Below are 19,265 nucleotides of genomic sequence, written 5' to 3' on the forward strand. Positions count from 1 at the left end.
CAAATTGATTGGGCAAGTGTGATACCAACTGAGAAAAGCTTTAAAAGAAGGGAAAAAAAAGATTTTGGAGATAGCTCTGTGTGTGTGTGTGTGTGTGTGTGTGTGTGTGTGTGCGCGCGTGCGCACGTGTGTGCGCAAGCACGTGTGAGATACAAATCCTGTTGTATTATATCTTTTGACAATTCATGCCAAACGGAGCTGCCAAAGTAAACTTAAGCGGATGATTCCAGCAACTTAAGAACTGATCAACTCTCAACAGTGTCTACATCCAAAGAAGCATGAGAAGCAAAACAAAAAATTTCTCTGCCATGATGAACCTGCGGCCAGTATCTCTAAGCCTGTGAAATTGGCAAGTGTCAATCGTGGAGTAGTAACTTGAAGTTAAATGAGGTCTACCCTTAAAGAAGCTTTTCTAGACCTTAAATGGAATGATGACGGAGAGACTTCAGAATGATACAGGATTGGAACAGAGCCAGAGTCGATAATTAAACTAGATCTGAGTTTTGATTCTAGTTTATTTATATATAGGTCTCCCCTGAGATGCCTTTTATTGTTCCTGTCTGTTATTAGGCCTTTTATTAAAAAGAAAAAAGAAAGAAAAAAAAAAAACAGCAATTTCCCCTCTTTGGAGAAAGAGTGCTTTAATGAATTGTAAGAGATTAGATGATTGCACTTTGCATTTATTAATTTCCCCCAAGTGATTTTACTGTGTACCAATGAAATTCAGGGCTAGCCAGAGAACATCTGAGACAAGGCTGCCTAGAGAACCAGTGAGAAAGACTTAAAAGCAGGACAAGAACATTTAAAGATTTATTTAGGTGGCACGCACTTTGTAATTTATTAATATTTTAATGGCCAAAGTAATTATTTTTGTGTTGCTGACACAGGCTCCTGGGCAGCACAGAATGTTTCCCTTTATTATGAAATTGCCTATTCAGAATGGCTGATCACCTAGGAAAAATTGTATGTGGGCAAGTAGAATTCAAGTTAAACAGGTTTATGTTTTGATGTAGGACTGGAGAATGGGTGTTCACCACAAAGTGAAGGATTTATCAAGGAATCTGGGAGAGAAACATTCTCACTGTTGGAACTTTAAAAGCCTGTTTCACATCCTGCTCCCCTTTTCATCGTGTGAGCAGCAGGTCAGGTACTGCCTGGGGCAGCCTTACAAATTGGCACCTGCCTTTGTGCCTTAGACCTGAAGGAAGCAGTGAGGAAGGAGTCCAGGGAAATTTAATAAGTCTATGCCTTTCTGTCCAATCCTCTGCAAAGTTAGCTTTCTTTGGAAATTGGGCTTTGATGCCTGGGGTGTGAGAGAGGCTTGAGGCACCTCGTGAGTCAGAAGAGTGATTTGCGGCCAGGAGATGGCTGAGCAGTCGCTGGCCCCTGAAGAGGCAGGGAACTTGGACCTCCTCATCCCCACCGTCCCTTGCATGTATGCTGCAGTGGACACCTCACACAGGACATTCACAGTTATTACCTCATTTATTCCTAACCTCCCGTCCCCCGTCAGTGGAAGAAGGCAGCTTGGTATTTTTGACAGGTGAGGGAGGTTCAGAGCTTGATTACTCAGGGCGCTCATCAAGTAGCAGAACGGAGATGGAGGGGAAGGTTTTATCAGGGATTCTTCATTCCTGGATCAGTGGAAATTGGAGTTTTTAAATGTTTTAACTTGCTGGCAAGGCCGTCCTGCCTCTGTGAAACAGAGACTGTAGCTGCTCCACGTGCCATCTTTCTGCCTTGACTTTTCCTTTTCTTCCTTTTTGTCAGATAATCAGAAACCTAAGACATCTTACATAATCTCACATTTGCTCTGGTACACATAAATTATTTGATTTTTATTGTGCATTGTCTAATCCCTAGTAGGGAAAATTTACAACATATCCTGTCCATTTTTCCTTTAGTGTTTCACAAAGCCGCTCCACCTTTTCCTTGGATTTGTTTGTTTGTTTGTTTGTTCGTTGGTATGTGTTTTGATCAAGCCATTTTTCTTCTCAGTCGTCTTGGGCTGTTTTCAAGCACATCACACCCCTTACTAGGCACTTGTTCTCCCTGATACATGAATGATTATCATGATTTCAGGAAAGAACATCCCTTCTTGAGAAAACCTAACTGCTTCTTCATGTGGTCATACCCTTCTCGTGTCACAAGGATGTTTCTCATTTCAGATCACATCTTCCCATAGCCTTCTGATCGAATTGAAGCCACACAGCGTATGAGGAGCTAATTGCTGTTTTTCTCTCTCTTTTTTTTTAATTTTAACATTCCAGTACAAAATTATCCACTGCTTCCTCCTAAATTCTGTTGTATCCCCAGCAAATTATATATCTTTGTTTGAAAAACAAAAAGCTTGGTTTTGGTGTCTAGTGTAGTTTTCCAAGAAATGAGTTAGTTTTCCTTGCAGAAACCTGACAACATATCCCAGGGCCTCTCATTTCTCTTTTTAGTTGTGGTTTTTTTCTGTATGAATTGGCAAAGCCAAGCCATTGTCACCAGAAACATGTCTTAGGCCCCAAATGACAGCCCGAGATTTTGCTAAGTGTTTTCTAAATTAAATCAGACAATAATTCCTGGCCCCTGGTTGCTTATACTATGAAATAGGCAATACGAACATAGGCAGATGTAAGAACATGAAGAAAACTCAGAACAGTAATGAGAAAGTGTAGACAATGTGGAGCCATATGGAATCCATGCCCTGTCTATTTTCTAGTTAAAGGATCCTCAGTGGAAAGGGTGGTATTTGGGTTTAAATGAATGAAGAGATAGTGTTTAAGAAGTCGATGTTCCCAGCTTAGCAATTATCAAAGAAGATGCAGAGTGATAGGTGTGCCTTGATGGATCAGATGAATGGGGGCATTGAGTAGCTTTACCTGAGAGGAATCAAGCTGACCAAGTAGAGGAAAATGGAAAAGTGAAGTCATTACAAAGCTTTGAGAAGAGTGAGAATACCAGGCCTAATCTACAAGACTTCCAAGACCAAAGATGGTGGAAGAGTTTTTTAAATAACAAATGGCAAGGAAATTTAGGCAATGTGGCTGAGGAATGAAGGAGATGTTAGACCATAATGCCCTTCTCTTCCCACAAAGCAATCACACGTCATGAATTTTAGGAGAAGAAAAGGCACAACTCAGAACCACAGAAGCATATGGTTGTTAAGATTGCCGTTGAAGGAAACGTTCCGAAACACATACAGCAGTTGTGGTGGTTGCCTCTGACTGATGAAAAATCAAGAGCAGTTTAAATTTTCAATATTCATCTGTGTTGTCTATGATAAGCACTTAATATTTTATAATCAGGTGGAAAGAAACTTTTTAAAGGGGAAAGTATTACTAACAACAACAACAACAACAACAAAAACAGAACATAGAGGCTGAAGTTCAGCTCTAAAATGCAAAGATTTGAGAGGTGATGTTCAAAGTAAAAACTAATAGATTTACTAAAAAAGATTTCTGAGAGGAGGAATTACATCAGCTTAAAAAATTACTCCAAAGTGATTTACTTAAAAAGTAACATGGCGGTGGTTTTGCTCTACTGAGAGAGCCAGACATGAAGAAGATTTAACTGATCTTAATTTGAGTTGGTTACTTGGTATCTAATTTGGATACTGCTTTCCCACACAGTAGGCAAATGGCTGGCAGAACTTACAGGAAGGTTTGGATGCAAAATAAGGAAAAGGAAGTAAAAATAGAGTAACAAATGGTAATAGTGTCACTATCACAGTAACTACCTGCATTATAACTTTTTAAGAAACTAATCGTAAGGAAAAGATTGGATGCCACACATGGATATTGGTGTTACACTGTATTTTGTCCTCTTGGGAAACTGGGAGAGGGGCAAAGAACTTGAGAGTCCTGAGTTTTGGCCTTGTCTCTGGTACTGCCTCCAAGGATGTCCCCTGAGCAAGTCAACAGCGTGGCCCTTAATAAACATGCAATCAATAGACTAACTGTCCTGGCCATCAGTTTGCTCATTTATAAAATGAGGAATTTGGGTGTGGTGGATTTGTGGTTTCTTTTCTCAGTTAGGCATTTCACAGTTTGGGGGGAGACAAGACACAAAAGTGTGAGTTGATTGGCAGTACATGATGTGAATCTCTCCTTTTCTTGAAATATCTGTACTCAAAGTGGACAGAAACTTCTGAACACATTCATGGGTGAATTGACTGGGGAATAGGCAGCATGACAGGATCCAGATTCCAAGCATTCGTTCTGGTTGGAAGGATGGGCCAAGCTAGGATGAAGTTTAATAGGATTAAACATAAAATCCTACTTATGTTACTTGTTTAAGGCAACTAATTAAGTTACAGAAGACTAGGTTAATAGCCGTTCCAATGAAAAAGACTAAGGGTTTTGTTACCCACAGCTTAGTTTGAGTCAGGAGTATAATGTGGGTGTCAGAAAAGCAAAGGCTACAGTAACAGATGTGTAGTGTTAAGAAAGTTTGACAGATTGGAGCCGAGCATCAGTCAGAAATAGCCAAGATCCAACACCACTGGGCCTCAGTAAATGTGACTGGGCCTCGTTCCATCTGTTGAATCTGGATGGATTCATTGTTTTCTTTGAAGATTCTCTAAATTTGGTGGAAATTTTTAGGTATTAGAAATCTGTAAAAGAAATGGTATTAAATCATTAAGTGTTGAAAAAGAGTGACTTCCTTCCCACTTAGCCTTCCTAAAGTACAGTATGTGTCTGTAATTTTCATTAGATGCTTAACCGTTCCGTCATATTCCGGGGCTCACATCGGTTCCCAAGGCCTCTCCATGGCATCATTTTGGCACCAAAAATTATTTGGTGAAGACTTTGCTCTAGTTGTTAATTGTTCTACATACAGCTTTTAAATGTGTAGGAATTATTGTAAATATTTTAAGGGTTTAGAACAGGCATTTATTAATGTTTCATAAATCCTGGGAGGTAGGGGTAAGTATGTGAATAAATTAGGGGATCCATGAACCCCTTGAAAAGGTATATAATTTTTTATATGTGTAATTTTTTTCTGGGAAAGAGTCCAACACTTTCATCAGAATCTCAAACAGTATGAAAAACAAATCCCTTCCCCCGCCACCTATATAATTTGTCTACTTCCTAGCATGTAAACAGAGAGGCCTCTTGGTTGTTGCTGCCCATCTTTTGAGAACAGATCCTCCTTGAAATGCCAGTGACATGCCATCCATAGGGATTTCAAAGGATATCACAAGCAGAGTTCCAAAAATGTTTTAATTGAAATCTTACCATTAGAATAAAAGAACGACCCCCTCTTCCTCATGCTACACAGTAAAATTCGTTTTATTTTTTAAAAGAAACTTTAGATTTATTACTTGCAGAATTTCAGTGATTTTTTTTTTCCTGTTTCCCTTTTAACTTGTGAGTACAATTCTGTCTTCTCCAGGAATATTTTGTTCTGAGGTAAGTTCCAAAGAAGCTTGATCTTCTCAATGGGATATGTGTTTCATGTGGTTTTTCTTCCTTTTCAAACGGACAGGGTGCCAAAGCATGCTTTCTGCGGGACATTCCTTTCTCGGCCATCTACTTCCCGTGCTATGCTCATGTGAAGGCTTCCCTTGCAAATGAAGATGGGCAGGGTAGCCCCGGAAGCCTGCTCTTAGCTGGCGCCATAGCTGGTGAGTGTCCCTCACAGGGCTGTTGGCACCCCCACCTCCACGCCACTGCACTGGGATTTTTACTTATAGTTCCTGACAGGGCACATATGAGATGGCTATAGATTGCTTTGAAGAGCTACTGAATAGAAAGGGAAAGAAATTAATCTTACTTCTGGCAGATTAGACTATTAGCTTAATTTCTTAACTCCAGAAAAGGCTCATTAAAAATTGGTTCATTTTGTGGTATCGTTGGATTCCAGTTCAAGTTCCGTATCAATTTATAGTTTCGCTTCATAGAATAGGAATGAGAACTGTTCAGTTGGAAGTTTTAAAAAGTTTTAATACTTGTGCATTTGTGGTATGTAAGCAAAAGAGTATAAAAAAGCTTGTCCAGAACTGAAGTGATAATTATCATCATTTAGAGAAAAGAAATGTAGAACAACCAGAAACAACTTGGTCCTATTAGACACCTGATTCCTCCTCGCTGTGTAAGGTTATAGGAACTGGGTGTGTGTGTTAATTGAATTGCAGAGAGAAATGACTGCCATCTTTTTTTCAGTGCTACAGTGGAAATATCAATAGAAAAAAATGGATTCGGAGGTTGGCTTCTACATCCCAGTGTAAATCCCTAGAGGAAATTTGATTATAGCCACAGCAGGAATCAGGTTGTTCTTTGATGCTCCTTGTCCAGAGACCCCAAAGGCCGGAACAATCTGGATTAGCTCTCCAGGTGGTGACAAACATTTAATGAGTTAACCAACCCTAAGGCAGTCATGGGATGCCTGGGCCCAGACAGTTTTGATACAGGTGTTCTCAACAGATATGTGGCTTAAGTCTCCTGAGGACAAACCCCCCCTGCTTTGAGAAGCTGCTTGCTGTTTTGTGGGCCCTGTGTCCTGCCTGTAGCCTGGGGAGCCCCTGGAGGAAGGAACCCAAGTAGCTCCTCTTTATTTCTTAATTCATTTTCTTTAAAGGCAGCGATGTTGCTGTATGAGGCAGGATTGTCCCTAGTTGTATGAGTAGAAATGAGACTACTCTATATCAGGAAATCATGATTTCAAACCTAGAATATAAAATTCCCAGTTTTAATCCCAACTTAGCCATTGACTCAGTATATCCTTTATATGTCATTTATATGTGTATAAATGATAATATTTTTTAACCAAAAGGTTACAATACAGTTCGTTTCAAATTACTTGGTTAAAAGAAAGTGGGACCTAATGGGGAGAACTAACATACCACTTAGTAGCGTGTGACCTTGGCCAAGTCACTCAACCTCCCCTAAGCCTTGATTTTCTCAGCTATAAATGGAACTAGACTAGAGAGAGTGGTTGGGAGGCTTAGGTGAGAGTTTCCATGTGAAGGATTTTGTGCATAGCGTGTACTAAATACTAGATAAATGTTAGCCAATAGTTTATTGAATCCAAAAGAATCTGTCTGTAAATCCCTCCAAAAATCAATTATGAAATCGGAAGATAAGTATTAGAGCTCAGCTTGAAGTCTAGGACTCTCTCCAAGCTTTGTGTTCTTCATACCACAAACATACTACCTTTGACTTCTTCCTTGGAGAAGACAGTTAGCAGACGTGATTTCATTTCTGGGTGGGGGCTTCCTAGGTAGTCCATACTACCAGAGCTATAGAAATTGCTAGTAGATTTTTTTGTCTTAAAAAATTTATTTTCTCCTTTCTGTTTTTTATGATTATGAAAACAATAATTCTCATCGTAAAATATTTGGAAAGTACCAGAAAGGATAAATAAGAAAATATTACTCATTTTTTCATGACTCTAAGGTAATCCCTGTTTAACATTTTTGCTAATTTTTTCTTCCTCAAATGGTTTTTAACAGAGTGTAATCATACTGTGCATACATATGTGGTTTTCACTTAATACCGTATCTGAAGCCATCACAACAAAGTGGTTCATGGCATGGACTGTGGGGTCAGGCTACCCATGTTCAAATTCCAGTTTGTTCACTTAAACTATGTGCCCTGTGCGAGTTATTCAATCTCTTTCTTTTTGTTTCTCCACCTAAATATGGGGATAAAAGTAGTCTTAGTCTCACAAGGCTAATATGGAGATTAAGTCAGTTCATAGATATAGAGGTCCAAGAAAGTGCTTGGCACATAATAAATATTTTTAAATGTTCAATGAGAACATTAATTTTATTATGTCATTTAAAACTTAGCAAACATAGTTTTTAATTGCTACATACTTATCTAATTCTCGGTATTAAATTACCCAAAAAAAATTTTTTAATTTAAATATTTGATGTAAAAAATGTGCTTAAAGGCTTTTCCCTTGTTTTGAGTCATTTTCTTTGGAGAGATTCTGTAAAGTGATTTTGCTGGTAAAATATATATGTGTGTGTGTATATATATATATATATATATATATATATATATACACACACACACACATATATATATATATATATATATATGATTGTTTTTAAGGTATCGCCACGTTATTCTTGAAAGTTTAAACTAGTATATATCTCTATGCTGCTATTTTAGCCATATGGCTGTCCTATTGTCTTTAGAACTGGTTATTTATAAATGCATAACAAATTACCCCAACACTTACCAACGCAACACAGCAAACATTTATTATCTCACAGTTTCTGTGGACCAGAGCAACTTATCTGAGTGCCTCTGGCTCTAAGTGTGTCCTGAGGTTGCAGTCAAGGTGTCAGCCAGGGCTGTCTCTGGAGGGCTCAACTAGAGTTGGAGGACTCACTTGCAGGGTGGTTCAGCACCTGGCCATTGACAGGAGACCTCAGTTCCATGCCATATGACTTTACCTTAGGTCACCTCGATGTCCTCATGACAGGGCATCTAGCTTCTCCCAGAGCAAGATCCAGGAGAAAGAGGAAGAGAAGGGAGGTGAGGAGGGAGGGGGAGTGTGAGGTAGAAGGGAAGGGAAAAGGGGGAGGGAGAGAAAGAAAGCAAAGTAGAAGCCGAGATGTCTTTTATGGCCTAGCTTTGGAAGTCACACTCCTACATTTTCACACTTTCTTATTGGCTACAAGATCCCCCCTGTGTAATAGGCGAGGAGATGATACAGATGCAGAAGTGTGAATACCGGAAGGTAAAGGTCATCGAGGGCCATTTGGGGAGCTAGCTGTCATACTTACTATAGAACATTTACTTTCATTTATTGTCCATCTTCCCCCTAATCTGCCACTTCCCTGTAGGTTACGAAAATGTAACTTAATGACACGATTTGTCATATGGGTTTTTTATTCAAAGATAGATCAGCTATAAAATTTGACTGTCTTATAAATTCCACAAATCTGTATAAACTATGTAATGAGAACTAAGCTAATAACAGATATTGGAAGCCAATGGTAAATATCATAACTACCATTCTCATTAGAGTTAGGGATAAAACAAGGATGTCTTGATCATCCTTGTTTTTCAGCCCTATTTTGGAGGTTCCTTTCAGGATGGTAAAATAAGAAAAAAAGTAAGAGGCAAAAAAATATTATAAAAGAAGAAATAAAACTATCATTCTTTGCAAATAATTGTTTACCTGAAAATCCAAATTAAAATGCCTAAAAAAGTATCTGAATTAATAAGAAAGATTAGTAATATATTTTGTTATGTGATGAACATAAAAATATCCAGTGATAAGTAGTCAACTGATGTCAAGGCAGGAAGTGGGGCAACTAGCTGCTAGGCCTGCTGGGCCAGATTTCCAAATTCAGTGTGGAGAAGAGCAAGAAGACTTTTGGCCGGAAGTGTGCTAAGTGCTACACCATCAAGAAGGGCAGCGAGCACAAAAATGCACACCTGTATGGGCTGCTGGGTGGAAGACAAATAAGGGTCCCACATTTTTCTTGTGGAGACCACTGAGAGCAGAAGCACTTCCTAGGGAGAAGACACACTGTTGGAGCATGTGCAGGATCTAAGGAAGCATATCCCGTGGCCAAAGTGATCTTTTCTGTCTTTAAGAGAAAGGAGAAAAGCTGATCTCAAAATAAGCTATGATGAATAGTATAGTTAACCATGAACTTATTTATTATAAGACAAATTGTCTCATAACTATTTAAATTGATCTCTTACACAGAATACACATGTTTTGTTGAAAAATCCTATTATAAATAAGATGGGTCTGGGATTAGAAGAATATGATTATGCTCTCTATGTTTCGATAGTAATTTCAGTTACTCAATAAGAACTATCTAATTTTTCCAAAAGTTTGATTTGATTTGAAGTTAGATTGCTTTAATAATATGCAGCTTTTTAACAGGTGGTTGTTGCTATCTAAAAACCTAGAAAATAACTGGTTTTTTAAAAACTTAGAAATTGGGAATATCTTTAAATCCTGGAGATATCTACTTTATTAATTCACAGAGTAGAGTAAGACTAACTGATATTTGAATTTATGTTTAATAGCCAAAGTACCTCAGTATGTCAGAAGGTAAGAGTTGAAGGAAGGAGCCCAAAATTAAGAAACCAAATTCTAATTCCCTCTGATTAGCATGTTGCCTTTTGATTAATGTAGGACATTTCAGTATGGTTTATGGATATCTAATATGCCTCAAATTTTCTAGTGTTTTCTCATACCAGATGATCTTAATTGTCAGAATGATGAGATATAGGAACAAGTCAAGTTGTAGTGACAGTCTTATCTTCGAACTGAGTGGCTTAGACTAAGTTATGATTCAGCAATATCTTTAAAAGCTGTTCAAAACACAGATATGAAAGTGTTATGTGCATGTAACTGATTATGAGGCTTTCAAAGTATTAGAATTCATTTAGGGGAAAAGTACTTGTCATGAGCAAGGAAGGTGGCTGCTAAAGTAACACCTTGGACGTGTTTGTGTCCTTCCACAATGCCAGGTTTATTGAGTAGAACCTTCTCAGATAAACCAATCAGGTATCCACACAGGGTAACACACAACACACAGAAAGGGGAGGGTACAGAGGCTTATGCAACAGAGAGAAAGAGTACAAATCCTCTGGATTCCTGAAGCGAGCTCTGGAACTGGCGGAACAGATGGTCTCATGTCACTCCCAAGCCAGCGGCTACGATGGACAGCAGGTCAGAGTGCTCGACCCTCAGCGTACACATTCACGATGCTCTGGGGTCGGGCTTGAGCATCCCCTGTCTGAGGCGTTCAGCTTATCAGGTCCTTGCAGGGTGGAATCCTTTTGCTTTTCGGCTCCTGCAGTCCCAGCTTCTGGACTGCAGTCTGGCTGATACTTTTGTGGTTGTGGGTGGTCCGGTCACACCCTAAGGGTGTTTCCATTATGTGACTTAGTTGTTTGCCAGTTGACATTACTGTCATGGCTTACAGTGGAGTCCATTTTGTAAAGTCCAAAAAGTTGCCCATTCTTTATGCTCTATACAGTACCATTGGCACAAATCTGTTAATTATGTAGACATAAAGCTTAAGATAATTTAAAAGCAGATCCTTAAAAAAAATAATGTAATGGAGAGTCCGAATCAAGGTAATGGACTAAGTAAGTGTTCATCCATCTCTCCTCTCCTCCCAAATACCTTAAAATGTCAGAAAATACATTTTTTTTAAAACTCCTTATTGACACTAGGAAATGTTAGCACCAGCCCTCAGAAGGCAGGAAACGGAGCTGCATTTGAATTAATTAGGCTCTGGACTGAAAGATAGGTGCCACAGCCCTGACCACTGGAAGGAAAAACGACTGTCATTAATGTAAGAGCAGAAGCAGAGAATTTTAACCTCTGAGTGAACAGTAGAGTGCCTGGAGGTGGAGGTGGAGGTTTTAGGTAAATCATTTACAGGACTTAAGGAATTGCATTTACTAAAGGGAAGTTCAGGCTTAGTCCTCTCTCTTCTTTTTATATGGAGTTCAGGCAACATTTGAATCCAAGCTAAAAGCTCAGAGTTCTATTCTAAAAAAAAGGGACCACTTGCCAGGAGAAGGCAATTGTAAGGGACTGAAAGAACATAGGGCAAAGCTTAAGATAATTCCAGACCTTTACCACAGATTCGGAAGAAATAATAAACTAATGGCCGCTCTACCCAAGAGGAGTATAAAATAATCCCTTCTGCTTCCAGGATGAAGCACTCCACATTTCAGCTGATCTGGAAGTTCCCCACCCCGCCAGCTAACTTGCACCTGACATACAGTTAACAGGCCTCACCCATGTCACAGGCCCTCCCATTCAGGAAGAGGCCTGTGGATGACACTGGCCTAGTGTATGGTAGAAGCCATCCACAGCACTAATCAGCCTATCCTTTGAACTTGAATCATCAATAGACAACCAGAGGTCCTCAGACAAGACTAGAGGGAGCAATAGAGTAAGTAAACAGAAAATAGGCAATTCAGGGAACAGAGAACTTTTAAGAACTATAATTAGAGTCCTCAGAGAGATTTAAAAGGAACCATTAGTAAAGAAGCTTTCTTGAAAACTGATCATAGGATTGCCAAAATTAAAAATCCATAGATGGTCTGAATGGTAGAGTGGATATGATCAAAGACCAAATTATGGCATCTGGAAAATAAAGTCATGGTAGAAAGAATAACACTCTAGAATATGGAGCAAAAATACAGAAATGAAAAATAAGAGGAAGTTTCAGACATGTAGAATTAATCCAGGTCTAACACTGGAGAGGGGTTTCCTCAGGAGAAGTAATGAGGCAAAGAGGACAGCACATAGTCAGTAACAGAAGGTCGACTTCTCATCTGCGTTACTGGATACCTTCAAAATGCCGAGGGGAGGATGTCCTGAACCCGGATAACCTTCCCAGGCACACTACCATTCAGGAGGGGGACCAAGCTCAGGTCACCTTCTCCCTTACCAGGACTCGAAGGTTACCACTCATAGTCCTTTCCGAGGCAAAATGAAAAGTGAATTTAAGAAAGAGGAAAATATGGAAGGTATAAAACAGAGCAAATCAAGCCACACTTGTGAGTAGGTCTAGATAACTACGAACTTTGGCTTAAAGTTTTTTATACCAGCAGGGTCGTTAGGAGGCAGATAAAGGAAAGGAAGGACAAAAGTGGAAGAAGTGTGCTGAAGTCCTCACCTTTCTGGTGAAGGATGTAAATGTTAATCAATGCTGCACATTGTAAATATTATGCCTATGTAATAAATGCACAAAACATTTTAATTAGTCAGGAAAGGGTGGAGAACAAAAGGGAAACAGCCAGAAGCAGAGAAAATACAAACTGTAATATAGGACACAGAAATAAGTCTGTTAACAATAATAGCTACAATTGAATGGATTCAGTGCAGTTAACAGATACTTTTAGACGAAGTTTTAGAAAACAGTGACAGAAAAATTGAATGAGAATGGAGTGAAAAATACGTACCAGGCAAATACCAACAGTAAGCAAGTTTAGCAATATTAATGTCAGACCGAATGGAATTCTGGGTTTAAAAAGAGCATTCAGAAGCACGGAGGCATAGTTTACACTTATAAGGCATAAAATTCACTCAGAAGGTACATTGTCATTAACCTCTATATACTGTCAACATAATACTGTCTTATAAAACCTCAACTTAGAAGTATGACAATGGATATTTTCCATTCTAAATGAGAATCTTGACACTTCTCTTAGAAGCTGATACATCAAGTAGATAATGTAGATAAAGATGGAAAGAGAATTTTTTAAACTCTTAAACTTGATCCAAAATAAATCGATATTAACTTTGCAACCCATAAACAGAGCAGCACAGTCCTTACAAATACTAATGGGATATTTATGAAAATCAAAGATGACTCACCCCAAACTTATATTTTGCTGGTTGTGCATTTTCGTTGTTGTTGTAAATGATCTTCTACTCTCTAGTTGCTGGGCCCACTTAAAATGTTAAATTTTTTGTATTGGCTGGCGAGCACCCCAAATTGTTCTTGTTGCTCAGGTAGTAGGTGGTCCCAAGGTCTCAACGTTTGTCTATCACTGCAGCATCAGATAGGCTGCCCGCTTCCTGTTGAGAAACCTAGAAGAAGCCTCTATTTCCTAGCCTTCTCCATCCCCCATCTTTGAGAATAGAGAAAACGACCTCTTTGTCAGTGTTGTCTTAGCTTTTTGGAATCCTGGTGAGTCCAGACAAATTGCCAACTGTGGCCCCCAAAATCAGCAGCTCTCTGGTGGCCCAGCTCTTTCCCGTTGATGTTGCTTCCCCAGCCTGCTTTGGAGCAGCCCATTGCTGTCCTCCGGGTTCACCAGAAATCCCCTGTCTACAGAGATACCTACCGTTTCTCCGAAGCCCTCGTAGCTGTCTACCCAGAAGAGATGGGAGCTGGGGGTGGAGAGGATGAGAGTCATGTGCAGGCTACCATATTTTCCTACTACCACCATAAACACAGACACACAGACACACACACACACACCAGTTTTGCCAGGCAGTTTACTAAACACCTTATACATTCCTTCTGGCATTTTTATTCCTCTAATCAGTATCTTTTCTCCCTCCTCCCCCCATACTTCTCTTTTTATAACAAGGAACTATTTATGAAAACTACCCCAACTGAAGGAAGCTTTACCCATGTCATTGCATGAGTCTTTCACAGTCACACTGACAGGCCTGCCCACTGTTGTGAGGAAGACTTTATTGCAGGTCTAAAGCAGACAACCTTGCTCAGTTCTTTCTAAACCAGAAAGTATAACAGAATCGGTGGTGTGAACACAGTGGGTTTCTAAGCATTTTTCATGTTTCCTTCTATTATGTTGGAGAATAAATTTCTTGCTCAAAGTTTTAAAATTAATTTTCCAAGCTAATAGGAAATTCAGTACGACTTATCCAGTGAAGCAAGGGATATAAAGTAAGCTTTTTCACATGCAAAACTGTGATGCATTTTATGAAAATGGTTACTTAAGATGAATGTTTGAGGAGCTCAGTCAAGATGGAAGTGGAAGAGATTCAGCTTAGTAATAAAAATGCAAACGTGTACTATGTACTTCCCCAGATACCCATGCACACACTGTAACTTTAAAGCTGTCTGTTAGAAGGATGAGATGCAGTTGTGAGCCAGACCACGTTGGTTTGGACAGAAATTCTTACAGAATTATTAAGCCTTAAAAAAAGCAAAGGAGATTTATGCATCTGCATTTGACCAATTTGGTTTGGAATAGGTTCATAATGGAAAAGTAATAAAACCATAAGAGACAGTGTCTTCTGAGTACAGTCTCGCTTTTAAAAAATCTAAACATGGGCTGCCCCATTTTGAATAAAATGACTGTAGAAAACCGTCCCATTGGTAATTTTGGGAGGGTTTGTCGTTGTTGTTGTTGTTGTTGTTGTTGTTATTGTTGTTGTTGTTGTTCCCTTTTCATTGATTATCAGCCAGTAAAATTTTAAGCATTCTGTCAAATATTTTTTCTGGAGGTGTCAGTCTTATTAAAAAGGTGTTGTCTGTGAGAGTCTCTCCACCGTCCGCTCATCCATCCATCCATCCATCCCCCCACCCACCCACCCCCCCTCCCCCACACACACACGTGTTTATTTAGCTATCAGTAAAGTCTTCTGGTGTAACTGGAGAGGTTAGGGTTTGGAGGGGTCGGGGGCGGTTGAATGTGTGTGAGAAGGTACCTCCTGTAACTGCCAGCAGCCACAGAAAAGCATGAAGAGGAAACACATAACGAGCTTCACCTCTGAAAAATCGGACCTAATAACTTTGCGAGTTTCTGATTTCAAAAAAAAAGCCAAAAAAAACCCTTTCCCCATTTGTTTTCAACCACGTGAAATAGTGTGATTGATAAGTAATTCCTTAAAACCATTTAAGAATAGGAGCATAACAATGGATGGAGGTTAGGTGATTTAGGAGAAGCAGAGGTGAGGAGTGTCTGTAGGTGTGTCATCCTCCATCACTACAGACAACATAGTCACAGCTGTGCTTCTCAGAGGGGACAGTGAAATAGGCATTTGAATTCATCGAATGCTCAGCTTTCTTTCCACAGCCAGCAGTTCAAAGCACGGTTATTTTTATACAGTGAGAATGTGACCGGGCTGCGAATGTGTTATCCTTTCTGCAGGTATGCCCGCGGCCTCTTTAGTGACTCCTGCTGATGTTATCAAGACTCGATTACAGGTGGCTGCCAGGGCTGGCCAGACCACTTACAGCGGCGTGATAGACTGCTTTAGGAAGATACTGCGGGAAGAAGGCCCCAAAGCCTTGTGGAAAGGAGCTGGAGGTATGGAAATAACTTGTCCTTAACTAAATCTTTGGTATTAAGTAAAGTTTTTAAAATCTAATTACATCTGTTACTTCCCCCAATTTTTTTAAAGCTCGTGTGTTTCGATCCTCACCCCAGTTTGGTGTCACATTGCTGACATATGAATTGCTGCAGCGATGGTTCTACATCGATTTTGGAGGAGTGTAAGTATCGTTGTTAAATCTGCAGCTAAATTTGAGCTGCTTCTAATACTCAGTCATCATGGAAAAAAGTCCATTAACGTACACCCTATGGTGAAATAGAGAAGATGTAGGAAAATAGTGAAATCGTGTTATCAAACCCATTTCCAAGGGGAACGCATAACTGACTAGAATTCTACAACTCCTGTATGATGCAGATTTTCAGTATTTAAATGTCATTTTTTTACCAAATTTAAAAAAAAAAAATAAAACAAAACTCAGATTCTTACTCTGTTTTCTCTTCTTTTAGGAAACCCATGGGGTCAGAACCAGTTCCTAAATCCCGGATCACACTGCCTGCTCCCAATCCTGATCACGTTGGGGGCTACAAAGTGGCAGTTGCAACATTTGCAGGGATTGAAAACAAATTTGGACTTTACTTACCTCTCTTTAAGACATCAGCATCTACCTCAAAAGTTATCAGCGGAGGGCCCTAGGAGACTGACCCTGGGGTGTTGCTATAGCTTTGTTACATGGGGAAAGAGCGCCCATCTTGGGTTGAAGCAATATTTCATTCCTTTCACATCCATCTCTTGTTTAAATTCAAGTCCAGGCTTTTTATAAGGTGAAATCATTCATTTTCCTTGTGTTTTTTTTTTAACCAGGTCATTATAAAATTATTCATAATTACTCTTTGGGCCTCTGCTCACAAACTTGTTTGCATCTGACGTTGGCTGGGATTTGATCAACACTCACATGATTTGGGAGAAAGAGCAAGTCTGAATAGAAATTAGAGGTCTTCTCCTTAGATAAGGATTATAATCCCAAAGAGGCTACAGAAAGGCAATCATGGTGCTCAAAGTGTTCTGTGCATGTTTAACTGGTAGGAACATGGGTGCTAATTAGTAAAAGTGAAAAGCACTGGAAGCAATGAAAACATGATCAGAAATAGCCAGTCTGGCTTCAGGTTTTAAACATGCACTAATTCTGCCTCTGGATTATATTATGAAGCTTTTATGTGAAACATATTTTTTTGTAATGAAAACCACATTGAAGATGTTTAATAATAATCATATTCTATTACTGGTACCGAGACTACTAGTGAGAAGTCTGTGCTTTAGAGGAGTACTCTTGGCATTTTATTATATGGACAGAGAAACCATGAGATGCAGCACCTCTTCTAGATGTGCTAACTTTGGATAACTGCTCGTATGATACACCTGTGCTGATTACTGCCTATTTCAATAAACTCTGTAGGAAAATGCATGCCCCCTGTTCCTGGCACCTGCCCTAATTCCCTCCTGATCCCCCTGCAGTCGGCACCCATTTGCCCTCAAAATCCACTTTATCTTGAATCATGTAAGACAAATGTATTCTAATGTAAGTTTTTATTTAATTTGTGGTGCCTTGCATAATGGTCAGAGGGCTTGCGTGTTCATAAAGGAGGAAATAAACTATTTTTAAAGCTACTGAATTCTTTTTTCTTTGTATGTCACATGGTGAATAATTGTCATTATCGGACTCTATATCTTTTGTTTTGAGGATTTTATTCATATTTGCATGGGTATATTCTGTTCTTTCAAGGCAATATGTACCCTCATTTTCAGTATGCCAGTATGCCATTTTCACAGTAAGAGATACTACATTTAACCATCAATAAATAAGGAACCTAGCAAACTGACACTTTTATTCTAGTCATCCCCAGTACTTTCTGTAGTTTCTTATCATGAGAATTAAAGTAATATAAAGTTTCACTGGAAATTGGACATGAAACCTGGTATGAAATGATGGCAATTGTATTTTGTCCAACTCTTCCTCATACCAGAACTATATACCACTGTTTATCTGACATTTGGTAATTTTTGGCCAACACTATAACGATTTGGGGAAAGAAGCTTGTCTTGAACAGAATTTAGGGCTCTTCTTATACTACAGTCATATTTCTGAAGAGGCTACTGATTAATCTATTGGTAATCAATTAGAACATTTTCCTCCATAAGAGACAGCCATTTTTCAGTCTGTCTTGCTGTAGGTCAATAGGTTGACATTCAAATGCTGTTGAAAACTGAAAAGATCCAATGCTATCCATGAGTCTGATTTGATTTTTTTTTTTAAGTGAACAAAAGCTTGTTATACTTCCCAGAAATAGCACACCTACATACGTGGCTCCCTCCATGGTTTTAGTTTGGCAAAACCAAAGAGAAAACCCCTCCCTCTACCTATTCAATCCCCATCCCTATTCAATGTGATGTGATAAATGTTTACATTTTAACCTCGAAGACCAGTCACCAAACTCCAGATAGGTCTTAGAAATGTGGGTGGTGTTATAATAACAAAGCACTCAAGCTTCGGGCCTTTGAATGCGGAGAAAAGTCCCTGAGTGTAAATCTCTGCATTATTTTCCTTCACTTGCATGAAATTCATAGAAGATTGAATTTTCATGGTATAAACACCGACCTAGGTATGGTGCATTGCTCTCCCTTCTTTGAGAGCTGTTGCATTTGTTGGGAGAGCATCTTGGCTTCACTTAGACTTACCTGTAGCTGAGAGCAAATCTCTTTAGTAAATGAGAAACCAGAGGTACCAGGAAGCCAAAGGAGACAGGCCCACAGGGCTGCGATTCTTTAAAATACTTGGCTTGTTCTGTTTGGAGGATAGGCACTGACTTGAGACACTTCGAAGGAGGCCTCATTTCCATCTGAGTTCTCAGTGGGTGGTGTGACTGTGACATCCTTGAATAGGACTGCAATCACCCTGTGGTGAAAACCACGTCAAATTTGTTCTGGGTTTTCCTTCTTCCTGAAGTGACAGCACAATACGTCGCCAGTGTTGTGGCCACTGTTTGTGCAGCCTGCCGTTTCCCTCCTTTACACCGAGTAACTGAAAGATGTGCAACCCACACACTTGCCTACCCACCCAGCCTCCCCCTGCTCTGCCAGCCCCAGAGTCTCAGCTCTGCCCTTGGTCCACATCGTGATTGCTTTGGGGGTGGAAGAGAGGCCTGACTTTTGTAGCAGCTTTTTTTTTTTTTTTTTTTTTTTCTGGAAGGAGGGGAAAAAATGTGAAGCTGACCACAAAGTGAACACACTGATTCTTGGGTTCCAGTCGTGGCTGGGTTTCTTGAGGCTGGGTGGCACGCTGTCGCCAAGCTCATGCTACACCTCATAACCCACAATCATTTGCTGAGCTCCCTGGGGTCGCCTTAATCCCAGCAGCCAGGGTTGCACAGGGGAAAATAAGAATTCTGGCACAGAAAGGAGTCATTTAAATGCTTATTGCATTTCAAGCTTCAGTTTTTACTTAGCTAAAATATTTACCATTTCTAGAAAACAATGTTAAAATTTTGTGCTTATATGTTATTTAATGGTGGGGGCTATGT

The 19,265-nt window shown here is 39.5% G+C and overlaps 1 protein-coding gene across 4 annotated transcripts in view; it reads left to right on the forward strand.

The window, feature by feature from the left end:
* Window positions 1-17,355, forward strand: part of SLC25A13 (solute carrier family 25 member 13) — a 165,075-nt gene extending 147,720 nt beyond the window's left edge. For all 4 annotated transcript variants that reach the window (XM_011363329.2, XM_011363321.2, XM_023533097.1 and 1 more), the window contains 4 exons: window positions 5,479-5,617; window positions 15,567-15,725; window positions 15,820-15,910; window positions 16,197-17,355. In XM_011363329.2, coding sequence (XP_011361631.1) covers window positions 5,479-5,617; window positions 15,567-15,725; window positions 15,820-15,910; window positions 16,197-16,383 — 576 coding nt within the window. In that variant the 3' untranslated portion in view covers window positions 16,384-17,355. The remainder of the gene's footprint in view (window positions 1-5,478; window positions 5,618-15,566; window positions 15,726-15,819; window positions 15,911-16,196) is intronic.
* Window positions 17,356-19,265: the final 1,910 nt, after the last annotated feature.

Source organism: Pteropus vampyrus, unplaced genomic scaffold (genome assembly GCF_000151845.1).
Source record: "Pteropus vampyrus isolate Shadow unplaced genomic scaffold, Pvam_2.0 Scaffold4, whole genome shotgun sequence".
Lineage (NCBI taxonomy): Eukaryota > Metazoa > Chordata > Mammalia > Chiroptera > Pteropodidae > Pteropus > Pteropus vampyrus.